We start from the raw sequence: 25162 nt of genomic DNA, 5'->3' as shown, positions 1-25162 counted from the left end.
TCGCGATGATAAGATCTATTTGAATGTCGCGAATAAATACAGTCTTCTTGAAAAGGTGAAATTTGGGTTCTCCATTACACTGCGCGTTGGTTCACTCAAAATCGGCCCCCCAGGTAATTAAGCCTTACTTTAACTATGACAAAAGCACTTGGCTAATCAGTCTTCCAGATATACTTTATCATGGTACTGCGGATGAACGGCAATGGAACAATATGATTTCATTGGACATTCCAGCCAAGAACATCAACTGGGAAAGAGTATCTCACTGGCTGCCGGATTGCGATATCAATGATTCTGCTGACCATAGAGATTCCTGTCACTTGGAACCCCCCAAATCTATCTTACCCAGTTTCCGTGTTATCGACACCGAGCAGCAGTGCATCATTATTGCTCCACCATTTTGCAGATACGCCACACTGAGCTACGTTTGGGGGGAGACAAAAGGCTCAGTTCAAGCTCTTGTTTCCAATATCAAAAGTCTTGAAGTTCCAGGGTCCTTAACAAGGACCGGAGTCTCACTATCACCTGTCATTCGCGACGCTATCATGGCATGCCGTCATCTGAGAATCCGATATCTCTGGGTTGACCAACTTTGCATTCTGCAAGATGAGGACATGGAAAAGAAGGCATTGCATTTAAATGCAATGGGAGACATATAAGGCTATCCATACCTTACTCTGGTCGACCTGGTCGGCACCAATGCGGACCACGGACTATATGGGGTAGATGCCAGACAGCGGATCCGGCGATGGAGCGCCAAAGTACAAGGTCTCTATTTTCTGGGGAGAAGTGACCCTTTCGAAGCATTAGTCGCTGAGTCAAAATGGATGACTCGAGGCTGGACATTTCAGGAAACACTGCTATCATCCCGACTACTATTGTTCTCAGACACCAAACTCATCTACGAGTGCTCTGGCAGGGATGGCGTAATTGATGATGAATGTGGGCGCGCCTGGCCTCGCAAAAGAGTGAAAATCGCCTTGGGCTCTTACCAAGGTATTGTTCATGACTACACAAAACGGACCTTCAGCTTCGAATCTGATATATTACGAGGGTTTGCGGGTATCCTACATGCGGGCTATGGTTCCGACCATTACTTCGGACTACCATTCGGCGAGTTTACTAAATCATTGAGTTGGTATACTGAGAATGGTGAATACCCACGCAGAGTTACAGAAACCCGAGATGATATATTTCCATCTTGGTCCTGGTCGTCAACAACAAATAGCGTCACGTTCTTCAAGAGTAGTCAAATAACGCGCACTGTCACTGTGGCCATCTTCGCAATTCCATCGCATCAAGATGAAAATCAGGCTTTCAAGGTCATCACGGACACTTCGGGGTTTGTGCGTGGAGGGGAAATCGAGAGATCGTATCCATTTTATATCTCGTGGGCGCTCCTACTAATTCAGGCTTGGAGACAAGGCTGCTTTCCCGAGAAGATCCCGAAAAAGCTGGACGACTCCCGGTTGACTTGGGTGGATTGCGAACGTATTATCTCAGATATATGGACATTCCCCAAGGACATCAGCCATGTCGCGCGGGGACTCGATTCACAAACCTCCACCGTCTGCGATTTCCATTCGAGATTTCCCGCTCCCCTCCAGACCAAATGTGAGCCTGGTTGTATTATGGTGTACACACAGTCACTACGACTCAGAATCGTACCAGCTACAGAAGGATATGATGAATCCAATCTTCAGGATCAGCAAGGGCGAATTATTGCGTGGCTACTACCACAGACCGCAGACTGGAGCTCGATCAAGATTACGCCTTCTGATGGTAGAACCAGCCGATTTCACGTGATAGCTCTGTCATTTGAAGCTGACCCAGACGGACTGGAACATCGCAATACGTACAAAAGCTGGAAAGCATATAGTGGGCACGGAGACTTAACATGGTATGATTCTTCAGGGAAAGTTCTTCCGTCTGTCAAAAAGCCAAGGATGCTTTTGATGGTGCTGAAAACTGAAAAAGGGGTTAGCAAACGTGTGGCACTTGCTGAAAGTTGGCTTAGAGTTTGGATCCATGCAAAGCCAGAGTTCAAAACATTCATTCTTATATAGAAAGATCTGTATGAGAAAAAGAGACTAGCAAACCACAATGAAGCTAGACTCCTTGAATATGATAGGATCGAACAGCAAAACTGGATGGTATTGATATTTGCCGAGACACTCACTTCCAGCCTACAGCATTCCAGATATGTTGAAACGTGTAGGACTATATTAGGTTCTTAGTATGTCCGTTGACTAATCTAGGGAGCTTGGGACTCATCTCACAAGCTCTGATCAGGATACTGGGCAAAGCCGGGTTTTGATCCGTTTGTATCACTGTCTGCAATGCGCAAGGACAAGCGTTGGCCCAGGCGTCAGACATGAGGCTGTGGCACTGATTGATGGTGGAATGCCACAGTTAGCGTCGGCCATGAATCAGCCCAGTCCAGACACGCTCATGAGGGGTCAAGTAAGCACTAGTAAGCACCTGGTAAGACCCGGTATCAACCTTGTCCAATTTCAGACCGTTGCTTTTCTTTGTTCGCTTTGTTTCTGATGTTTTTGATTGCTCCACTGCGTCTCCCCTTACCCCACACCGGAAATCTAGAGTCTCATGGCCAGTGGTACCCTCACATAGCCTTGTAGGGGGTAAATTGCCCGCCGTAGGGACAAAGATTATGACCACCTCAAGCAGGCAGTAGACAAGGCTGTGCGTATAATGAGCCAATGAGAGGTGATGATTGTAAGCAGAGTATATTTCCATCATCTTAGCTATTCAGGCTTCTTCCTTTCTGTCTCCCACACGTTTTCTCATTCGCATCCCCGATCTTCCCACCCACCACTCGCTTCTCATGTTTGACAAACCCTCCCAACCCAACTCCGTTTTGACCCCAAGATAGCAGTCACTAACTTGGCCGATTTTTTCTCGCAAAACCTCTATGTTCTATCCAATAATTAACATCCCATCACGATGATTTTCGAAGCGCTGGGCTTGCTCGCACTCGCCTACCTGGTGTGGAGCTTGGTGACACTGGAGATCAACTACCGTCGTGCTTCAAGCATGGGAATCCCCTTGGTGCGCCTTTACATCGATCCCCTGAATGTCCTCTGGATGGTTTTCGAACCAATACTCTGGCCTTGGCTGTACAAACTTCCTATCAATTGGCGCAATTACAGCTTCGGTCGCTACTCCCGCCGGGGCTGGTACTTTGCCGATCGCGGCGAGTCCCATCAACGCTATGGGCCCATGTGGGCTCTGGTTACTCCTCGCGATATCTACATTAACGTCGCCGATCCGGATGCAATCCATGACATCTTCCAACGGCGTACTGACTTCATTCGACCAAGTCAATTGTACAGTACGTCCGGATTACTCTGTCATGATTGCGACATTGTGTACAAATTGCTAACCCGGGTTTTGTCTTTAGAGGTACTCGAAGTGTACGGACCATGCATCTCAACAGCTAGCTGGAATGACTGGCCGCGGCACCGAAAGGTCCTAGCAACATCATTTAACGAAAGCGCCATGTCCTTTGTCTGGGAGGAAAGTGTAGAACAGACACGCCAGATGCTGCAGGTCTGGGACTCTTCTGTCGATGGCCACATTCCCAGTGTTGCAAAAAACCCGCGGACCCTCTCGTTGAATGTCCTTGCCGCAACAGGATTCCGCAAATCGTTCCCTTTTCAGAGTGCCAAAGATCATGAAGTGAAGTATGAAGAAGATGAATCAGAGGGCTACCGCGATGCACTCCAGACCGTGCTGGATAACTGCATCCTTCTCATGGTGATGCCTCGGAAACTACTCACTCTGCCTTTCGCACCCGAGTCATGGCATCATCTTGGCAAAGCGGCCACCGCTTTCAAGAAGTATATGGTCCAAATGCTGGACGAAGAAACGAAATCATTGAACACCGGAAGGGCAGGTAGCGGAGGCTTGATGACTTCATTTGTGCGCGCCATGGATCTGAAGCAAAAGGTAGACGGGGAGCAAAAAGCAAATGCAAGTGGCTCACCTCCCAAAGGACTTACGGTAGACGAGATTTTTGGAAACATCTTTGTCATCAACTTTGCGGGTCATGATACAACTGCCAATACGTTGAGCTTTGGCTTGCTGTTGCTTGCCGCATATCCGGAAATCCAAGACTGGGTGGCTGAGGAGTTGCAAGAGCTTGATGAAGAAAATATCAAGGGGCACTATAATGATCTGTTTCCACGCCTGCTTCGGTGTCGCGCCGTCTTGGTATCACCTCCGTTTTCTTGTCCCAAATTACCCACCAATATCACCATGCCGTTTTCTGTTATTTTAATTCAATTGTTGCTAACCATTGACCCCTGTGCCACAGCTCGAGACCCTCCGCCTCTTTCCACCAATTGTATCCCTGCCCAAATGGACCAACGATAACCCCCAGCTACTCAAGCTAGGCGACAGAGAAATAATGATCCCTCCCCACGTGGGAGTCCACCCCAGCCTTCTCGACATGCACATCCATCCCCAGTATTGGGAGGACCCCTTGACATGGAAGCCGTCCCGCTGGATAACCAAATCAGCTGCGTCTAGCGATGTCTCAGAAGAGATCATCGCCCCATCCCGGTCGACCTATTTTCCATGGTCAGACGGGCCTCAAAACTGCCCGGGGAACAAGTTTTCGCAGGTTGAGTTCGTGGCTGTCATGGCAGCCCTCCTCCGGAGTCATCGGGTGCACCCGGTTGCCAACCCTGGGGAAAGCCCGGAGGATACGCGTGCAAGAGTCTTGGCGACAACGCAGGACGTGGATTTGCAATTGCTCCTGCGGATGACGGATGCGGATCAGGTTCAATTGGCGTGTCGTCGGGTAGCCTGAGGTTTGCCTAGTATAGAAGTAAAAGTTGTGGGGGTGATGTAATCGAAGATAAACCATATTGTATATAGCTGGCGGAGTGCCTTGCTTGGGGGTATCTTCCAGCCCCATGTAGGATACAGCAAATTTAGGTTTTGCGTTATTACGCTTATTAAATTGGGAACACATGTGATCGTTGAAATCGAGCTCCTGAGCAGAATCAACTAGCTGTTACGATTGTTCGTGAGCATTACTTTTAGGATCGGAAAACCTCCGAGGCAAGAACATTTACAAGGACTGAGATAGATTACTTGCTATCCAAGGAATAGTGGACGAGCGGATAATTACTCTGAGACCCCCTGAGAGGATCACTCTGATCGCATGATATTCCATGCCGTGACAGATCGTTCGGTTTTGCTTGTTGAATAGTTGGATAGATCACAACTCATTCTTTGCATCAATGTAACACTCCAATCTTTGTACCTAAATACGAATACTTAGAATAAAGAAACGACAAAAGTTGATCGTTTGGCTGTAATTTAGATGCCAATTCCATATTAACTTAGTAATGACATTGAATACTACCAGATTGCCTCCCTACGAACGGCCACAATTTCGGTCCCCATTAGAAGATCATAGCGCACTGTGCGCCGAGATAATATCAAGGGCAATGAAACAAGCAACCATAGATTTTAGGCTGGGTACTCCCAAGGCTGTCAGACGGATCGATTCTCCGGTACAGCCCTGTTTGAACCACATGGCAGCAGCGACGACGCGGCATGGTGAGTAACTTACGTATGACCACTCTCTGCATATTGTAACAAGGGCGCATGGCAGGCCCAAGCAGCGGGTAATTCTTAACAGACGCACAGTCCGTTCCGGGTCCTTGGATTTGATAGGCGAAGCTCAGCATGCAACGCTCTTTAACCCATGCAAGATGCCGATCTCAATATACGTCTTCGAAAAGGCTTATCATAGACTGGGTCCTTAGTCGGCCGTGTAACGTCACGTATTTGCTGCAACCTCCCATCGCAAGAGAACATACCACCGGCCAAGAACTGTTTTACTGATTAATATCTTTTATTCATTCCCCTGATCCGAATGGCGATGAAGATGACTTCCTTTCGACCTCGATATATATTTAAAAATCCGTCATAGCATGACATTCATCACGACCACAACCACCGTCAAGATGGCTGCCAATGACAATTCTAGCGATGGTCTGATATGCGTCCGGCTATTTGCTTATAGTCACCGCAATCCAGGCAGTCTGTGGATGCTTCTATCGATGTGGAGCTTGGGGCCCCAACTCTACATTTTGACTCCCGCAAGTTTCGGTTTGGGAAACACAAGCCAGTGACCAAGATGCCATTCTGTATCTACCGGCGTTGCTAGCTGTGCTGTGCCCTGGTGCAGTGCGAATCGAAGCAGCCAGGGGAGTCGCTGCGCTTCGGGTTCTAGTATCAGGGTTTGGTGCATTCATTGCCACTAAAACCAATTCTTGACAATTGCGGCCTCCATTCCATGGTAGAGAGACCTGGGGATCACAGCTTCAAGATCTTTGACACAATGAGGAGGTAAAAAAAAAGAGAAAAACATACAACAGAAGGTGTATGTCGGTGGTCACCGAGCGCCCCAGATTAGCCCGTCACTGCTTTATTCAGTCTATTCAATCATCTTCAGATTACTTCAGAGATGCTGTCAGTATCCTGAGCCGACCCCTCTAAAATATACTGCGCTACTAAGATATGCTGACCGGGACAGCCAGGCTGACTAAATATAAGATCTATTTTTCTTTTTTACCAGCTAGAATCTATATCTTTTATTCTCCACATGTTCGCTCTTCTCTCTGTGCTCTGATATATACTATTAAATATAATAATAAAATAAATACATTCAAAAATCTATCAGTAAATTAATCTTAATAACCATAACAACTCAGAACACAAATCCAGGGTATTAGATTAGACTAAGAACCAGTATAATAAGACTTTAAGTCTTTTTAATAAATTAGAAAATCTTCTCTTTCTAGACATGTCTTCTACTTATAAAATCCAGCTTTCTTAAGCTATATTCCAGTACCTTAAATCTGCCTGATATACAAACTTACAAAGGATTTATAGAATTTATAAATAAAAATATATAAGATCAGCTGGGAGAATTTCCTATACCTGAAATAATAAAAGAATTTTACTAGTAGTTCAAGTCTGCACTCTGTCTATATTATAATTATAATATACTAACTCATATATCTATAATAATTCAAGATTATATTATAAATGATCTTAAAGAAACTGTTCTATTTTATAAGAATAAAATATCTAAAGACTCTATATTATCTAATAATCTTATGATTATTCTAATACACCTCTAGTACTGTGATTTTAAAGAATATTATAGGAAATACTTTGACAGGTTACAAATTCAGCTTAATATCTTTTTACTATTATATTACTTTATATTAGCAAGAACTGGAAAGATACATAAATCTACAGCTTATCAAGAATTATCACAGAAGAAGACAAGCTTGAGTACTAGTTATAGTAGTAATAATAATAATCTTGAAGCTTATATTTTAGTAGTATATTATAAAATATTTCTTTCTTAACAGAAGTTTATCTTATAGACTGACTCTTGAATAGTATTTTATATTTATTATTAAGTAGATAAATAATATTAAGATACTTATCTTTATATATTCTTATATTTATATAAAAGATTACTAGAAGAAAAAAAAATGGCAGCTTCTAATTCATGGATTTTATAAAATATATAAAATAAAGATTTCTTCTTTTTTTTAATCTCTTAATATTTTTTTATGGCATGCGTAGATTATGCTTTTATAGATTATATATTTATTAAAAAAATCATGAATATAGCTGAAAATATACAGAGTAATAATAATAAGAAAATAATTACTAAACTTAAATTTAGATTAGAGATAGAAGATATTTCTATTTTTTAGTCATATAATAAGCAGGCAGTTGAGGATTCTACTAGTTAGTCTTATAAAATAGATTCTTTTAATAAAAAACTTGCAGAACTTAGATATTATACAAATTATATAGAAAATATTACAAAATATGTCTGCCGCTGATAAGTACTGATAAAAGCTAGTAAGTAATTTATATATATTCTTTATCTCTTACTAATATTGGGCTTATACAGATAAAAGTCACTTTAAAATTATAAGAATAAAGTTTACCAGATATATTAATAAGAATATTTTCAGCAGATTATATATATATTTATTCTCTGAAATAGATAGACCGGCTATCTACCTTAGTATTTCTGACTATTATAAGTATATATAAAACCAGTATAGTATGGAAATTCATACATACTTATAACTTTGGCAGTTGCTCCCCGTTAAGACAGAGTTTGAGTTTCAGAAATAACTGGATATTATTAAACTTAATTAATAGATATAATATTTTACTGATAAGTTAAGTAAGCTTCAAGATTTTTAGTAAGAAGAAAATACAGCTAGAATAATATTAAATATATAATAAAAAACAGAGATTTTATATATAAGAATTTTGAACCTTATAATAAATACAGAGAAGAATATTAGTTATATAACTAACTATTATATATAAACAGATATTTTTTTATTATATATAGAAATGGTGTTAGAGCATGATTTACTTATTTAACTTTTTTCTAGAAATAACTTCCTGTAAAGTCCCACAGGGAGAGCAGCTCTGGAAATTCTTGAAATTATATGTATAGATTACAGTACAAGTACCTACAGTGCAGGAATATAATCTGTAAATAAAAAGTATCTTTATAAATATTTACTTACAGTATAAGTATTTACTTTAATATAAGTAATATTTATTAATAATATAATTATTATTCTTACTGCTATTAGTCCTATTTATATAACTATCATAAAAAGTACTTTTATAAACAGAGTTCTGTGGATTTTATATAATACTATATTACTTATTATTATTAATTTACAGAGCCTGAAAAGTAGATATTATATTATAAATACTACTTGATAAAGCCTGATAATTTACTCTGCTGTGATTTTTTAATTTTCTGATATACTCTGACTAAAGCAGTATATTATCTATTTTATCTCAGAGATAGTAATTTCAAGCCTTATAAGTGCATGAAACAGTTTCTTGATTATAATAAATAAAATAATCATATTAATTCTTATCTTTCCTCAGAGGTACTATCCAACTAATATTATTACTGGTATCCAGCCTGTTCGGAGACCCTAGAGAGTCTGACAGAATTGAAATGGTATTTAGAGGATGTGTACTGTATCTTACCCCTGCAAGGAAAGAAAAGGAAGGCTGATTTAGAATGACTAGGATTTAACATGGTGTGGGAGTTCGCAAAGTAAATGACTTCAGGATCCATCATCCAGTAAAGCATTCCCACTCGCTCTTTAACCACCAGATGCAAATTAGCATTGATGTGGATTGTTATCATGATCTCATCTATATAATAGTCAGTCTTGAAGCATCTAATGTATTGGTTATACCATATACAAGAGTCCTCACCCTCACTCTCTATCCCTAAACATCTCCGGACCGCACTGTTCGCCCCATCGCATGCCACAAGATGGCGGCATTTCACCGTATACTCTTTCTGTGTCGCACGGTTCTTGATAGTGGCTTAAACATAGTCACCGCGCTTTACCAATAATCAATCGCAGCTCTTAGTTATTATTATAACCCCCGAGGTAACTTACGTCAACAAGTCCAACAAACAAGTGATTTTTCCGTATCTCCACCAGATTATTCTTAGATAACCTCTTGGCAACCAGCTCCTCAAACTCTGGCTGTGAGATATTATAAATCATCTACCTCAAGTATTAGTACAAAATTCCAATCCTCTAGATGCTCAAATATTTTCATACCATCAGTATACTCTCCAAAACCTCTGGATCTATGCGCTCATACGGAAGCCTTCCCACCTGCCTGCCACTCAAACTGGTAATAAAATTAACCCAGAACACCTCTCCGCGCTTGGTTCCAATGTTGCGAATTTCATTCACATCCAGCCCATATTATCGACATAGTTCGAGTGTTCTAGGCGACAGTGCATGTGCTTTTAGCACTTGTAGCCTAGTAGGGTAGCGTTCACACAGCAAAGATCGGACTAGGAGAGAAGTAGAAGAAGTCTGTCAGCAAATTTCTTTTTTATCCTGCCTTGAACACGCTTCTCTCGTAACCAATTTACTAACATCGTCGAGGGTATTAACGCCATACCTGCCAAGTTGGGCGAGCAAATACGCAAGGAGTAAGCCACATGGGCCGCCCCCGACGATCAAGATGGGCGCATCGTCGTCAAAGTGGATATCTTCTTTGGTGGGCGACATGCTGTTCGTTGGACTGTCTGTCTATGAGTCTAGTAAAGTGGTCGTCTATTCTATTAATCAACTGTGCCTTTTTATACGACTTTCTCGTCAGGCTGGGCAAGTGGGAAAAGGCCATAGTATCACTACGTAGGATCTATCTACCTATTTGTTGTCCTTGCGGCTGACTTGCCCCCCTTGCATTCCCCCACTCCCATCCGAGTGGGAAAATTGCGGAGATATCGGCGGCTAATATGCGGGGATGTGTCTTGTAGTACTCTTCCATGATTCTAATGCTTCTATTCTTCTTCTCTTTATAAAGTTATTCTATACTTTGATTTTTGTCTCCAGAATGTTGGTGATAAAGATGATGATGATATGTTAGTTATCGACTGTTTCATTCCATATCAGCCAAGTGACACCCTATTCTTCCCCACTTGAGTATCCCCGCCTCTGAATCTAGGAAATGGGCCACCTTCCTCGACAGTAAAGAATGCCAAATCTACGCGACAACACCGATGTATCCCCTTTTTTCTTTGCTTTCAATGGTCACTTCTACCGGTATTGGAAATATCTTATTGACTATCAGGATATGAATTCATCTTGTCTGCGGTACGTAGAAGGTCGAACGAGGACAAAATTGGCGGTGGAATGGAGACCAACAACACCCGAAAGGATGAAAGAAGCTTCCAACAAAACAAACAGCTCAATAACCAGGGTCGACGAAGCCATCACAATATCTAAGAAAATTTACCAAAGTTCTGAGTTCCCACGGCTGCATTGTTATTGATTTGTTGCCCACTGCCGCTGTTAACATTGTTGGTTTGCGCACCCCCTCCGCTATTGAACTGGAATCCTGAGCTTTCGTCCGAAGTATCCGATTTGAGGGACTCCATTTCTTGAATGACCCTTGCAAGCTGGTTGTTCTGATTCGGACTGGCAGACTTGACCGCATGATTGTTGACGATGAGCTGGACGTCCTTGGTGATAGATGCCATCAGCTCTTCAACCTTGTTCCCTTTACCGAATCTTCGGATGAGCTTCAAGTATCGTTTTTCCGCCGCGTCATCTTCACCCGGAATGACCTTTTCGAAGATTTGCCGCAATTTACTGGCCTTTTCATCGCAATCATCAAGGACCTGTTCCAAAGATTTACAAACATCTGCCGGCAAGCGGTCTTTCGCTGGTTCGAGATGATTCCTGCATGTCTGCAGGGAATCGAGGAGGATCGGCAATCGGGCCCCGACTACCTTGAAATTGTCGGATAATTTCTTGTCCTGCCGCATACCCTTGAATATCTTGATCGAGGCATCAATAATTCCGATAATGGCAGAAATGCTGCCAATCACTTCAAGACCTGACATCCTTAGATGGGGCTGATGCTTGGTAGGGGTAAAAGTGGAAGGGGAAGTGATAATCCTAGACCTGCGCGATGTAGGACTTGAGGAAGTTTGGGGCATTTACTTCCAGCCTCACAATGAGGGGAACACTGTATTAAGTACGGAGTATACTTGACTCCTTCCCGTTATAGACTGCACTGTAGCTAAGATGAACCTAATACGCTGGAAAGCAAGATTTGCCTGCATAAGGAAATGTAACGTTATTGGATAGATAGTCCGCTACAGATTCAGCCGATGTGATAGACGCCACTTAGTACTACTAATCACAGACATGGCATCTAATAGCCAATAGAAAATGCTATACACAAGTGAAACATACTCCATATCAGACGCTGCGTACAGTCATGAAGGGAAACTCGCCTTCCATAAGCAGCCACCACAGATTCTTCGCCATCTCCAGCGCTGGCCAATACATTCTCTTTGCTCAACTTGAACGATGCCTTATTGGTGCCCGACTGTGAGCAATCACATTAACCACGGAAGGTGACCTCCGGACCAACCTGACGTATCAGGACCAGCTTCTGTGGGATTGACGAATGTACGGCACCACCAACCTCCCAGACTAAGTGTTCGCTTCAAGGCTGATGCCCAACTTAGTAGGTATTTACGGGCCGGCGGCTGCGGACAGCCAACGAACCCTGCAAGGAACAGATGCTTGCCCACCGCTCGTCCGAACACCCTAGTGAGCAAACTGTGAGGACTAAGCCTCCAATAGGCAACAAGAGCGCAAGAGCCAAGGCAGATCAGTATATATGCAGTGAGATTAACGCAGTAAGAGATGCAGTAAGATCGACGCAGTAAGATCGATGCAGTGTGACTCATGCAGTGTGATTGATGCAGTGTGACTCATGCAGTGTGATTGATGCAGGATGATTGATGCGGTAACTATAATAGCGCAATGATATAGATAGTAGTAGGGTGATCTTCTATACGACTTCGGCAATCTCCGTGTGCGGTTTGAGATCTCATAGTATTTGCTTTTGATTATAGAGACCAGAGGATTCAGCTTTATCGGTGCCTAGTAGTTTAGATAGGTATATAAGGCTCAATGGCCAGTACAGCATATCCTCCACGGCCACTTGTACCGATTCAACCTTTCTGACCATTCTACACCCATTGACTTATCGTACACACTCCCTCTGTTTGTTATAACCTATCTGTTTATCCGTGAAAGAAGCATATTGATTTCGTTCCTTAGTCAAAGCACGGATTTTCCCAGACTCTCCCATAACGAAATGACTGGCACAAATTTCAATAGCCGCGGAGGTACGCAGGCAAATAACGTCAACAACGGAAGCGGGTCGCAAAACAACAACAATGGTTCTGGAATGCAGAACAATTGGACTGGACCTGATGCCACCGTCAACAACAACAACGGAGATGGCAAAAGTTCTCCTGGAGGTTCTCAAGGTCGTAACCACCGGCAAGATGAAGGGGGATATCTACGCGGGAACGGAATTGTACGCGAGGACAGGCCATTTCATCATAGTTGCCTGATCTGTGGTGCAACAACAATCACGGACCTTGCCTTGAGTCTGCACATTAAACTGGCTCACGGTAGTTGCTAGACAGTGATTTGATATCTATCTTGAGCAGTCAACGTGGCACTCTCAGTCTGTCTTTGCAACAATGTTTGAACCCTATGACCAATGTCCAAGTAACGAAGATATCAACCTCAGAATACATTGCCAAGAGGAATGTGGCGATGAATGATTTCTTTGTCCATATCGAAGGTAGTAGATAATCTGATCAAGTTCGTTCGGCAGTGTGTTTTTACGAGCTGCAGGAGAACGAGATACAGAATTCGACTCATGATGTACTGGTCTCATTTGCCTAGATATAACCTTGTTCTACCTCGGGCGTGTAGTGACTCGGTAGGGCAATAGGGGGTTCAAGTGGAAAAATAAGACTGGATTGGACAGCAAGCGGGCCCCTGTAGCGCCTACAAACCACCAATTGTATTCAAATATGCTATGCTTATTGTTTAACCTCTATTATCAACCTGGAACTGAGAGCCTGGAATGGTTGTATGTACTACCAGTAGGCTGGGAGGTGTCTATAAAACTTGGGCTGAATGGAAATGAAGATGGGAGACGTAAGGAAGCATAGAGCAAACAGTCAGAAAGACAATAAATTAGCAAAGTTTGTTATATTACTTGGAAGATCCCAACTCGCGCCTGTCAGTTCCACCTTGATCAGATTATTGAGATATACTATTTCTTTCGCACCTTTTGCCAATTGCCGTTCTATCTCACAACCTTTTAAGGCAAATATAATACACAATACCAAGGGATGAGCAGCTTCCCCCAAGCAGAAAAAGGCATTGCCAACTAACTGCGTGGGTAACTTACCTCGGCAAACTTACCATACCGTAACGAACCACATGGGGTCCACAACACGCTAGACTGAAACCGGTTACTCGCAACGGTATACACCACGTGATCTCCACGCGCCGGCCGAAAACCCCGCGTGCATCCCAAAGACCATGAATCATCGACCAGCAAGATCGATGCTATGATTGGTACTTTCTGGTTCAAAGCTCTAGACTTCTTGCACATCCTGGACTATCAGTGCCTATCAGACCAGCTGTACCCTATCAAATTATTCCCAACTGTTCTGGGCCGTTGAGATCCCAACAGTTAGCAGTACACCTCTGAAGACCAGGCGAAAAGTCAACGGAGTAACTCTCCCAAAGAGACTAGCTCAGACCCGTTTGGGTTTCTCCGGAGAGGGCCTGAACCAGTTGGAGGGTCGCTGTGACTACAGCCTTTCCACTTTACGGTGATGTCAACTGTCTGATGAGTCTGGACATATGTTTGTCAGGAATTAATTATCTTGTCCTGGAATTATTTAATGCTAAAATCAATATAACCGAGTCTCTTCGGTATATTGTCATCGATGATGGACCTACACTGATCATATTGATTTCTGAATCAATTATTAAAGATATTAAGAAGGAGGCTATTACTAAGATCTTTAGTATTAAGATATATAAAACAATTAAAAATAGTCTTATATACAGAATGGAACTTGAGCAGGGGAAGGAGCTTACAGAATATATCTTAATAATTATAATAGAACAAGGAATAATTATAAATTTATTCCTAGATCTAGACTACGGTATTAAATTTAGCCACAAGCTATATACCTAGTGCTTTAAAACTCTTCCTTGATTTTATTTAAAATAATTTATAGCTTTACACTGTTTTTTACTACCATTTAGCCATCAGGTATATCTCTAAAAAGTATAATCTGTTCTTTCTCCTTATTATTAATCTTATAAAAAGTAACATTACATTCTTTCCAGAAAACTATTTAGTTCTTGCCAGTAATCATTATAATACGGTTGTCAGGAATATTACCGAAGTCTATAGAACTATCAAGAAGAAACACTTTTAAAGTCTGATATAATGTTAGATATAATATAAGCTTCATGGAGATAATCTACCATAAAAAATCTCTGATATAGAGTATTTAATAGAAAGATATAAATTATCTCTAATCTTGAGCACATTCTGTACCTTCTTTTATTTAATAATAGAATAATACTTATAATAACCTGATTTACAGTACTATAAAGTTATATAACCAAGATCTTTATTATATAGTGTGAATATAGTTGTATTGAGTTATAGTTATCTTGTAGTAGGTATTAAGTCTAAACTACTTATAAAGAGGAAAACATGTGTCATAATATATTATATAATATTTATACTACTGAAGATACCTATTACCCCATTTCAGGTACTAATAATAAAAAGTATAATATATATATTACATAGGCATCAATATAACATATCAGAAGATTAGAAGACTGATATTATGACAGAAGATTGTGGGCTGGTTGCAGTTATTACTTTGTTTCTAAGGCAAACATGTGCTAGTAGAGTTGTTCCGCATTGCATCACGCAGAAGGGATTCGCTGGTGGTCACCCACCCAACTACTAACCTCCCGGCGTGTGGCTTAAGTATGGCTGAGCGGACGGGAAGCCCTGTTTTCCACACCCTGTGGTCGTATGTGTTTTGCTTCTCTCACACACCGCTCATATAGGTATATGCACTGTAATATTAGACTTTTGGAAGATACTTGATCTTCACTATTCCCCGAAACTACTTGCAAGGTGATCACCGATGTACTTGATGCCCTCCGCGCGGTAAACGTCCGACCTAACATATGAGAGATTCGAGACAGTATTGTCAAAGAAAATTATTTCCGGATTATCGATATTGTATCTCGGCCAGTGGACATTCTCTAAGAAAACAGCTAATTCAGCTCTTGTTCGAAATTGCGTACTAATCATAAAAATGGGTTGTGGGCCCTTACCTCCAGAGTAATTTGGGTCCAATGTTGTCACAAAACTGACCCACATTCTTGACATAATTGTGCTCAGGTGTGAATAACTATTCGGTATGCTCTCCATGGTCGTCTTGTTGAAGTCATACCACACGCCATCACCGTTATGAAAGACGTAGGGAATTTCTGAAGCATGAGTGGCCCCGACATAGGATCCAGCAGCAGGGCCATTCCCAGGACTGACAGCATCAAACCTGTAGCTATACACCGAGACATTGCGGGATGACCATGCCTGGCTAGCCAACCTACGCGGGCCATGGATGTTTACATCGCCCTGAAATGCGGCCACACGCTTGTATTGCCTTCCATATCCGGACGGTGGCTTTCCAACCATTATGGCGGGGATCCCAATCTGAGGGATGTTTGGGTACAGGGCCTCCAAAATATCAGTGGTAGCGTTGTCGAGGCCCCAGTCTTTGACTAGCTCTCGAAACTCGGCATCCGTGTTGACTCCCGGTACAGCAAATGCTGTCCCTTCGTCGGCGTTAGCTCCAATCAGGTATGGAACTTTGACATATTTGCCCTTCTGAAGCTGAATCGTGCCACTTCCTTCAATGAAGTCGTCATCTATGACAGGAATGAATTTCGCTCCGCTGAGGCCTGACATAGAGTGCTCGGGTACAATAGACGTGTTATCGAAAATACTGTGCAATGTATCAGTTGGGATCGTTCGGAGACAAGCCAAAGTATCCGTTGCTGAACTGCAGCCCGATGCATCCACAATGCCATCATAATAGGGCTGCCAATCGTCAGGTGTCGGATAACGTTGATAAACACTCGGGGCACCACTTTCACTGATTGCTGCACGGAATATACCATCATCGCGCCCTCCGTAAGCAACCAGATGCGTGCCAACACTATTAGCGCCGGAACTTTCGCCCCAGATCGTAACCTGAGCAGGGTCGCCACCAAAAGCAGCAATGTCTAAGTCATGGTCAGATCCGTACTATAGGTTCAGTACAAATATACGTACTCTCTTGTATCCAATGCAAAGCTAAGCGTTGGTCTCTAAGTCCCAGGTTCCCTACTCCGGCTTCCTTCATCTCGTTGCTCCACATGAAACCCCAGCAATGAAGACGATAATTTAGACTGACTGCGACAATGGGCTTTCCCATTTGGACTGACTGGTCAACAATGAAGGAAAGATTGTACTGTTTCTCTGATGAAGAGCCGGAAGTGAATCCGCCACCATGAATCCAGACTGCGCCCGAGTGCAAGGTCAGTTCTAGCCTTTATGATTAGATCCGGGATGATTACTGACCAGCAACGGGCAGACTGCTATGGTGAGCGATGCTTGCTGGGCGGACGACATTCAGTCTAAGGCAGGCTTCAGAAGCACCCTTAGTCTGATTAAACCCGACACAAGCGGGTGAGTATTCCGTTGCATTTCTTGGTACCGGCCAGGAGGTGTTCATTGGCCGTGGGGTCTGCAAGCGAAGTTCACCAATAGGTTGCTGTGCATAAGGCATGCCAAGGAAGAAGTCTTGATCATAGTCTGGGTTGTGAAGTCCATAGTAGGTGCCATTCTGTACAGTAACTGAGGGGTTTGGAGTTATTCCCCGATGTCCTACTTTTCCGGCACTTGCAATCAATGGAATAACAAGTGCTAATAGAGAAAGCGACGGAACAAGCATCATGGGGCCTTCCCTGGGAATATGTGACCTTCAATTTGTCTGAGGTTAAAGAAAAACGTTCTTGCGTGACTAGAGGGCATTTACATACTAAGTAACTAACCGAGATGAGGAAGATAGCCGGAACAGATCCGGAACATAGCCGGACGTTGCTCCACATTTGAAACTTTATCAGAAAGCCAATGTATGAGTCAATTATTTGCCTGTTACTAGCCGTGCTACTCACTTGGATGAAACGGTTTATTGGACTATGGGACTAAACTAAGATACCGCGTATTTCCGGATCTGCAGCGGAGGTAACATGAGAAGAGCAATTAGCGCGGAAAACGTCCGCTATTAGCTGCTGAGAATCGAAGCCGCAAATGGGGGGAAATGATGTCTTCTTACCAATCGGACGAGCCGGACCGATCAGGGTATTCAAAGCCCTCATCTCACATTCTCTTACCGTCCAGTGCAGCATGGGTTAAAAGCCTAGACCTTGAAACGCTGATGCCAGAAATGCAGAGACGGGCGGGTGGATGTTAACCATAGAGGCAGGGGTCACAGTGGTCTTGGCCGTCAGTTAACGCATACTAAGCACTGCTCGACATACAATGTTGACTGGGTGATTAAATGCTTTAAGAACAACAAAGAGCAGGCAACAGGAGACTTATTCGACCGTAAAAAAGAACTGATCGAATGGATCGATGTCCATTAACAGATCCTCCTCGAGTTCCATACCATCTATATCACCCCAATCACCAGGATCAGGGAACATCTGCGCACCCTGTGTCCCGTTCAAAACTGGATCTAATGCAACCTCGCCTGTCTCAGCACTCCGGATTGCACCAGCCAACCAATCATCGTTCCAGACAGTGTACGAATCCTCTCTATCCCTAGCATGCGCAGTCGAACCTCCGTCTACGGTCGGATCTATCGCGAGGATCTGGTCCATGTAGTCCTGTACCGTGCGGTAAACCTCTCCCGCGACGCGGTTGCGGAACTTTGTCACTGCATCATTGAAGCTGGTCAGGATTTGATGGTAAAGCTGGGCCTGTGGGCTAGTTCGGCCAATATCATCGAGGAGATGTAAGGTGCTGTTGAAGAGACTCTGAATGTCACGGCGAGGCTCTCCAGCAAACATAGAGAAGCCTAGGATAAGGCCGGCGCCAAAAATCCAAGCTCTATGGGTAAACATTAATATCAAGTCTTTTCAAAATAGGTTTGGAAGGAAGGAGCTTGAACAAAGCGAGGAGGTAAAGGGGGGCATACTTGAGGAGACAAAAGTTTCGGAAAACGAGTCCCGCCGACTTTGCCCGTCGACACATATCTATCATGTATAAGGAAGAACTTACGCACACCTGGGCCAGTTTGGATACTTTATTGTTCTTAATAGCGACATCAGAGGCCTCATCCGGGTCACTGATCAAATGGTCTGGTGCTTTCCCACGAAGACGAGATACGAGATACGCGATCAGATACGGCCGGGTTACGAGAATTACCGCAAAGTAGTATAGGCAGGAAACATGAATGCTTCCAACAAGTCGCTGCCGATCTGCAGGTTCCAGGAATTGTAGGCCGTGGGAAACACTCCGGAACTGGCGGAGAGAAGCGGGCAGGTCAGAACTCCATTTCCGGAGTTGCGAAAGCAGGCCCTCGGCTGTGGGGACGTCGAGAAGCCCGCCATTGCTGAGTGTGTCGACGATATTAATGAGTAAAGTGCATCCGTTGCCAATGGCATAGAATGCTGAGTGAGAATTCAACTCATCCGTATCCGACATACTCTGCACTAGGGGGAGGCTTCTTGGTCTGGACAAGACAAAGCTGCTGAGAATATCAAGATTACGCATGCTGTGCCAGATTCTTCGTCTGCCAGGCTTTGTCAGTGTCACTCGTTGGCACTAGCATTCGATTGCTATAACTCACCTACTTTCATAATCTTCTTTGGAGAGCGTACTATCGTAACCCTCAATGCTATGAAGCTCTAGGATTATGGCTGCTCGTGCAGCTACCCCAAGAAACATTGAAGCGGCATTTCGATTGCAGGCGCCCAGCATGTAAAATGCCATTAGCAAAAATAGCCGTACAGTCCCGACGTTCTGGCCCATCAGCATGTCGTTGAACGCTGCCTGGCGTGCACGACGGAAGTACTCGTTCGCTACCTGGGAGTCTCTATCTGATCCTCTAACTTGGGCACCAATAGATAGGGCGACGCCTATGGCTGCGACATCCTCCTGCCTCACAGCTGCAGTGGATATGGGCTGCCGCGAGGAGGTGTGTGCTTCAAGTAAGGTCTCGACCTCCTGGGCTGTGAAAAGATCCAGAATTCCGCTTGTCTGTGTACATTTTAGAGACGAATGTAGCTGGCTTCATCCTAGGTACTTACTGCCTCATAATAATATTCTAAGTATGAATGAATTCTTTTGGGCTCGATATTCTGATCGTCCTCGGTTGTAGAACAAAGATCAGTAGCAATTATAATGTGGTGTCGCTCAGCATCCGTAAAAGGCACCGAGCCCACATAGGCCTTAACAATTTTCCGAAGGAAATGTAAGAACGACATAGCGGAAGTTTCGCCCACATCAACTACAAGAAAGCATAGTTTAAGTTCTCGAGATTCTGTATCGGGCTCATGAATAGTTCCACACCTTTTGTTGACTGTTCCGGTGCTAAAGATAGCCGCTCGCGCAAAGAGGTTTCAGGGGGGCGAGTATCATCACTCCGTGACTCGGGTGTGACCATCTCGGATACTAGAGTCTCAAACTCGAATGGTGTGTTCTCATTCTCAGCGGCGGTAACCCTATTGCTCTGCGAAAAGCCATCCTGCCTGTCAGTGACCCGGCTGTGTGTATTCTGAACGCCATCACCCGTTCTCCGTTTGCGACGGTCCATCCCAGAATAAGCACATGTATGGGCTTGTCCCCGTCGCATACATGAGGAACATGGGTGTTGTGAGTCGCACCGGATCTTCAGAATCTTGCAAGTCTGACAAGCGTGGCTGGACCGTCGTCGATCTTCCGGGCGCACTTTCGGACGTGGCATGACCGGGAAAACGTATTGTAGGGTTTGTCAGTTGTGAAAAGGTAGGGAATTCTAACCAGGGGAGTGGAAGGCCTCCAGGGAAGATACTCGGAACTGGGTCTAGGCTCTCCAATGTTTATTTGTCTTTTTCCAATCATTCTGGGCACAGATCCTACCCCGCACTAGAGGCTAGGCGTTGCTGTGATAAGTCTGAGATGCAACAAACGGTTAGATAGGGAAAATTCGAAGGCGAAAATGACGTCCCCGAGTCTTATCTGTGCTTTATGTATGCCCTTTTGCTTGTATGCGGTGCTTCAGCCCTGATAGTGGAGGGGTTAAAGATCTCGTGACCTGATTACGGGGACAATCGGCAGGTATGGTGTGCCCTATGAGAAGATACCCACTACATCAATTACTCTATTCTTTTCCGGTTCATTTCTCTGGGAGAAAAAAAATAATAATAAAAAAGAGTTATCGATGAAAGTACCAGGGAGTGAAAGATACGGCCCATACCGGCCGGGTATTTCCCGCCCCTTATCCGCCCCTTTCCCGTTCCCTTCTGCGATCAGAACATTTCCGTTAAGCAAGTTTGGGGGACACCGTCGGTTGAACCGAGTCCACTTCCCGAATTGAGTGCCCAAACATTCTATTCGATTCCACAGAATTCCTATCCCTCATCTTCTTCGCTGTGTCGCGCCCAGCCCCTGGTACTCGATACTCAAGCTTCGTCTTGGTGCCCATATGCACACCCGTAGGTGCGGGGTGTGTCCAGGGAAGATATTCTGGCATGAGTCCTAACTGAATCAGAGCAGTGAGTTGATCCCACGCAATGTGCTCGTGGTACAGCCGGTCACCCCTTATGTTGACAACTGCGGTAAACGGTATTTCTAATTTGCGACCGGTGGGTGGGATGCCAGGAAGCCTGCTAGAGATTAGTTCGAGTAGAGCAAGCAGTTGGGTTGCGAAAGAATAATAAGATGGAATAAGTCCTTACAGCCAGTCAATCTGGGTGTCGTGCGTGAACTTGTATATAAACTCATCAATGACACGATCAATACCCACCGTCCGACTGATAAGCTCAAGTTCCGCGTCTTCAGGGTTATTGAAAACGAAGTGGTTCTGGTAGAAGTATGAGAGGCGATCCCTTCCAATTCCTCCCGTTAACTGCAAGTTGTTCGGCTCAGTTCAATGTTAATAAGTATTCGGCACTTTGGATCTTACCGTGGGAATATGATTCACATACGGCTCTTGCACCATGGTCGCCATCGTATGAGGTACAGAGCGCGTCTCAAACTCATGATACGTATGTTCTTCCCAAATGGCCTCTAAATCAAAATATGGAGCTCCCATTAGAGGTTTCAGGAAGCTCAGGTTCCGTGTGTGTGATACAGACTCGGCGGTGTAATCGAACGCCGGCTGGAAAGGGGTGGCAAACTGATATGTACTGACAGCTGCGTATCCATACGCCTGGCAATTCACGGTTTTGGATACCAATTTTGCTGTCGCGGACGCTCCAGCCAAGTGCTGAAGCATTGGGAAGACTGGTTTGGGAATCGGCGAATCCACATTCCCATATACCACCACTCCGACAACCTCCTGGTGAGCGTGCGCTGATGCAGCGACCTTCAGCCATGCGTCGGGGTCGTATGCTGGAACAGAGATGTTAGCTGCAGTGTTCAAGTACGTAAAGAGTACTGTACGCACCGATAAGTCCAACTTTCCCTTTGGGCTGGCAGTTGTCGCAACTGGACAACGCTTCGAGGGCAGAGGATATGCCATCTTGTTTACCCTCCAAGCCACCTAAGCATACTGCCGCCACCGCGTAGCCTTCTTCAGCCCATTTGAGGAACGGCGAGGGGACTCCATCGTCTAGACGCACCCCTCCGAGGTCTCTCCCAGAAGTCAATATGATCATACCAGGACCCGTGCCGAGGCGTGACAGGGGGTGTAGCAAGTAGACGCCCGGTGCATGCACTTGTTGATTTGGCACAGGGAGGCTGGGGGGAGGGTCAATTGCTTGGCTGGTCATGTTTGTGTATTCTCCAGGACAAATTGGTGCTATATCGAAGCTTATGGCTTTTGAAGCAGGTGGGAAGTCGAGAACGTCGCTGTCATGAGCCAAGATAAAGTGATCAAGCAATGCTATAGAGGGCCACGATACCGGATATCATATATGGAAGATTCAGTCGCCAATTTGCTCCGTATCAGCCCATAAATCTGGTTTTCCGGGTATCGTATCGGTTGCTCATTCGGATCCGGCTTTGGAATTGATTGCGATGGTACGTTTTCCGCCGCTGTTCGGCTACGCGCCCGGATGTCCACGGACAGAATGCTTCCGCCCCGGAGTTCAAGATGTCATTAGGTCTTCCCACCTAATTTACTGCCTTCAGATACACAGACAGCGTTTCCACGTAGAACTACTGTTCTCCTGTGAAAGACCATTTCTAAGTCTGGGCGTTTGGGGTTCTGTGTTCACTATGCTTATGAATCGAATACGCTTCCAATGCATCAAAGACTCACTTCCTCTAACCGCAATTCGATTATACTGTAGAATGAGGGATCTAATAGGCTATTTTATGGAATGCTAGGCAGATAGACACACATTTGTCTGGAGAAGGTCTAGCAAAGCTTCCGAGCCTTAAGTGGTCCTTCACCGCTGAACTTTGCCCACCGATGAAAGCACGACGCCGTCTGTAGCCTGGTGAATGCACCCTAGAGATTAGAGCGGCCACGGGGAAGCCTATCATGATCATTAAATGCGCTGATCTGCAAGTTGAAATCCTTAGTGTTAGTGAATTATGGCGACTTGAACACAGAATACTCTTATTTGAACCAACTTACATAAGAAGGATTCAGCGAGTCAACACTGGCAACTCCCAGCAAAGCCATGGTCGTCTCAACTTCATTTTTCAGAATTCTGATTGCCTTGTCGACGCCTGGCTCGCCAAGTGCCAAGGCGTAAAGAAATGCTCGCCCCAGTCCGACGCCTTTTGCGCCTAAAGCAAGAGCTTTCACAATATCAGAACCGCGACTGATACCCCCATCGACAATAACGTCACAACGGCGAAGGACTTCGGGGCAGTGTGCATGGATGGCAAGAAGGGTATCTACAGCAGAGGGAGCCCCCTCGAGCTGTCGTCCTCCGTGGTTCGACAGCCACGGATGTACTCCGTACTTCATGCATAGTGCAGCATCTTCCCAGGATTGAATGCCCTTTATCGCAATTGGCAGATCCGTTATCTTTCGTAGCCACGAAACTGCGGACATCCAGTCAAAGTCGGGGAAGAGGTGGCTATATCTCGTCAGGTCATTTTCTCATCAATCATATCCGGACTTATTAGGAACGCACGACCGCGAAACTGTAGGACCACTGGCAAACGCATTGTCTTCACCCTCTTGCTTCTCAGAAAGCTCCTGTTCCTGTGGAAAAATATTGTTAATCCTTGAGATAGAACCGAGAGAGAATGATACGCATACCCTGATGATTAAACGCACATCACGTTCTCGCTTGCCAACTCGATTGGCATCAACAGTTAAAGCAAACCCCCGGTAACCCAACGAAATAGCTTGTTTTATTTCCTTCTCCGTCACGGAAAGGTCCTCCAGAGCATATATCTGCCAGTACAATGTCTGCGTGTCCGCACGCGCATCTGCCAACTGTTCCTGCGAACAACCGGTGTTGTTCGGTACCCAGTGAAGAATGCCATGTTTCCCAGCAGCTTTGGTCAAAGCCAGGTCTCCACTCGGATGCGCCAGCTTACCACCTCCTGCAGGGCAGATGAAAAATGGCGCTGAGTATTTCGTTCCAAGAATGGATGTCGTTAAGTCGATGGCCCGGATGGGTCTTAGAACTCGCGGACAAAAGCGGATACGTTTCCAACTATTCTGGTTCCATTGAACAGTTTCTTCATCTTCAGCGCCAGATTTGAAAACTGCACGTCGCTCCAAATGCATTAATTAGCCACGGAGACAGCAATTCGTCTTCCTCTGGTGGTACTCACAGGCAAACGAGCGCGCGGGTAATATTTGAGAGGCAGAAAGTTCAAAGTCGTGAATGTTGACAACGGATCTCAAAAGTGAAGGGATGCTCTTCTGGAGACTACTTTCCGAGGAAGACATCTTCATTTGTGCCGAGGCGGGTGTGGTATTCATATCGGAATCTGCAACGGGGCCGAGATGGGCTCTATTCGCATATCAGTACAGTCGCACATTAGATAAATGTCCAATCAGAGGATTCCTCATACTCTCGCGATAGATGTTTCTCAATCACGTTATTTGGGTGGATGGGCTCGAATGCTTCTGTTGCATCCCGTCCACCATACTTCAGGATGATGCTTGACCCGCCAGGATGGGAGTCCAAGTACGAACTCAGGTCGTAAACATTTCCTTTGATGATAACCAAACATCGGTCTTTCGACCTGTGCTGGCTAACTTCAGCTCTAGAGGGTATTAGCAGCTGTTCACGGAATCCAAAAGCTTCTGACTCACCTGGTCAACATATTCGTATATCCTAGGTGATCAACTTTTTTGTCACTACGAAGCTGAGAGCTGTAATTGAGTAGCTCTTAAAAATGCTGGTCTTATTGGATTGATTGAATGTCCGTGCATTGATCACGGTTACTCCAATCCGGAAAAGGGTCATACTTTATC

At 44.5% G+C, this 25162-nt stretch overlaps 10 protein-coding genes across 10 annotated transcripts; 3 read left to right on the top strand and 7 right to left on the bottom strand.

Annotated features, from left to right (window-relative positions):
• Window positions 1-212: 212 nt before the first annotated feature.
• BO85DRAFT_467714 (uncharacterized protein) lies at window positions 213-2147 on the top strand (the record flags this gene model as incomplete). Its single annotated transcript, XM_025662212.1, has 2 exons — window positions 213-555; window positions 661-2147. 2 exons carry the CDS (start codon window positions 213-215, stop codon window positions 2064-2066), a joined length of 1749 nt encoding a protein of 582 aa, XP_025516869.1. The 3' UTR covers window positions 2067-2147.
• A 661-nt stretch (window positions 2148-2808) lies between these two features.
• Window positions 2809-4954, top strand: BO85DRAFT_394284 (cytochrome P450). Its single transcript, XM_025656917.1, has 3 exons — window positions 2809-3352; window positions 3422-4233; window positions 4337-4954. Exons 1-3 carry the CDS (start codon window positions 2965-2967, stop codon window positions 4832-4834), a joined length of 1698 nt encoding a protein of 565 aa, XP_025516868.1. The 5' UTR covers window positions 2809-2964; the 3' UTR covers window positions 4835-4954.
• A 4032-nt stretch (window positions 4955-8986) lies between these two features.
• On the bottom strand, window positions 8987-9495 carry BO85DRAFT_258741 (uncharacterized protein). The gene is made up of 2 exons (XM_025655005.1): window positions 9331-9495; window positions 8987-9267 (listed from the first exon to the last, which is right to left on the bottom strand). The coding sequence occupies exon 2, from the start codon at window positions 9257-9259 to the stop codon at window positions 9014-9016; it is 246 nt and encodes an 81-aa protein (XP_025516867.1). The 5' UTR covers window positions 9260-9267; window positions 9331-9495; the 3' UTR covers window positions 8987-9013.
• Window positions 9361-10151, bottom strand: BO85DRAFT_467712 (uncharacterized protein; the record flags this gene model as incomplete). Its single annotated transcript, XM_025662211.1, has 4 exons — window positions 9361-9632; window positions 9690-9797; window positions 9891-9931; window positions 10013-10151. The coding sequence occupies 4 exons, from the start codon at window positions 10149-10151 to the stop codon at window positions 9489-9491; spliced, it is 432 nt and encodes a 143-aa protein (XP_025516866.1). The 3' UTR covers window positions 9361-9488.
• A 716-nt stretch (window positions 10152-10867) lies between these two features.
• BO85DRAFT_437042 (uncharacterized protein) lies at window positions 10868-11491 on the bottom strand (the record flags this gene model as incomplete). The annotated part of the gene is made up of 1 exon (XM_025658603.1): window positions 10868-11491. One exon carries the CDS (start codon window positions 11489-11491, stop codon window positions 10868-10870), a length of 624 nt encoding a protein of 207 aa, XP_025516865.1.
• Window positions 11492-12643: 1152 nt separating this feature from the next.
• On the top strand, window positions 12644-13240 carry BO85DRAFT_476670 (uncharacterized protein; the record flags this gene model as incomplete). Its single annotated transcript, XM_025662796.1, has 3 exons — window positions 12644-12668; window positions 12726-12987; window positions 13124-13240. Exons 2-3 carry the CDS (start codon window positions 12763-12765, stop codon window positions 13238-13240), a joined length of 342 nt encoding a protein of 113 aa, XP_025516864.1. The 5' UTR covers window positions 12644-12668; window positions 12726-12762.
• Window positions 13241-15624: 2384 nt separating this feature from the next.
• Window positions 15625-17515, bottom strand: BO85DRAFT_511403 (carboxylesterase; the record flags this gene model as incomplete). The annotated part of the gene is made up of 4 exons (XM_025664593.1): window positions 15625-15779; window positions 15852-16805; window positions 16855-17082; window positions 17143-17515. 4 exons carry the CDS (start codon window positions 17513-17515, stop codon window positions 15625-15627), a joined length of 1710 nt encoding a protein of 569 aa, XP_025516863.1.
• A 646-nt stretch (window positions 17516-18161) lies between these two features.
• BO85DRAFT_417920 (uncharacterized protein) lies at window positions 18162-20569 on the bottom strand (the record flags this gene model as incomplete). The annotated part of the gene is made up of 6 exons (XM_025657788.1): window positions 20140-20569; window positions 19878-20077; window positions 19418-19827; window positions 18847-19360; window positions 18737-18821; window positions 18162-18673 (listed from the first exon to the last, which is right to left on the bottom strand). The coding sequence occupies exons 1-6, from the start codon at window positions 20531-20533 to the stop codon at window positions 18162-18164; spliced, it is 2115 nt and encodes a 704-aa protein (XP_025516862.1). The 5' UTR covers window positions 20534-20569.
• A 376-nt stretch (window positions 20570-20945) lies between these two features.
• BO85DRAFT_467710 (uncharacterized protein) lies at window positions 20946-22954 on the bottom strand (the record flags this gene model as incomplete). The annotated part of the gene is made up of 5 exons (XM_025662210.1): window positions 20946-21434; window positions 21507-21676; window positions 21734-22161; window positions 22217-22654; window positions 22894-22954. 5 exons carry the CDS (start codon window positions 22952-22954, stop codon window positions 21092-21094), a joined length of 1440 nt encoding a protein of 479 aa, XP_025516861.1. The 3' UTR covers window positions 20946-21091.
• On the bottom strand, window positions 22923-25011 carry BO85DRAFT_511387 (FMN-dependent alpha-hydroxy acid dehydrogenase family protein; the record flags this gene model as incomplete). The annotated part of the gene is made up of 7 exons (XM_025664592.1): window positions 22923-23278; window positions 23354-23804; window positions 23862-23932; window positions 23990-24444; window positions 24514-24695; window positions 24757-24951; window positions 25001-25011. The coding sequence occupies 7 exons, from the start codon at window positions 25009-25011 to the stop codon at window positions 23225-23227; spliced, it is 1419 nt and encodes a 472-aa protein (XP_025516860.1). The 3' UTR covers window positions 22923-23224.
• Window positions 25012-25162: the final 151 nt, after the last annotated feature.

The sequence above is a fragment of the Aspergillus piperis genome, assembly GCF_003184755.1.
Source record: "Aspergillus piperis CBS 112811 unplaced genomic scaffold BO85scaffold_6, whole genome shotgun sequence".
Classification (NCBI taxonomy): Eukaryota; Fungi; Ascomycota; class Eurotiomycetes; order Eurotiales; family Aspergillaceae; genus Aspergillus; species Aspergillus piperis.
This window is presented reverse-complemented; position numbering and strand designations above follow the sequence as displayed.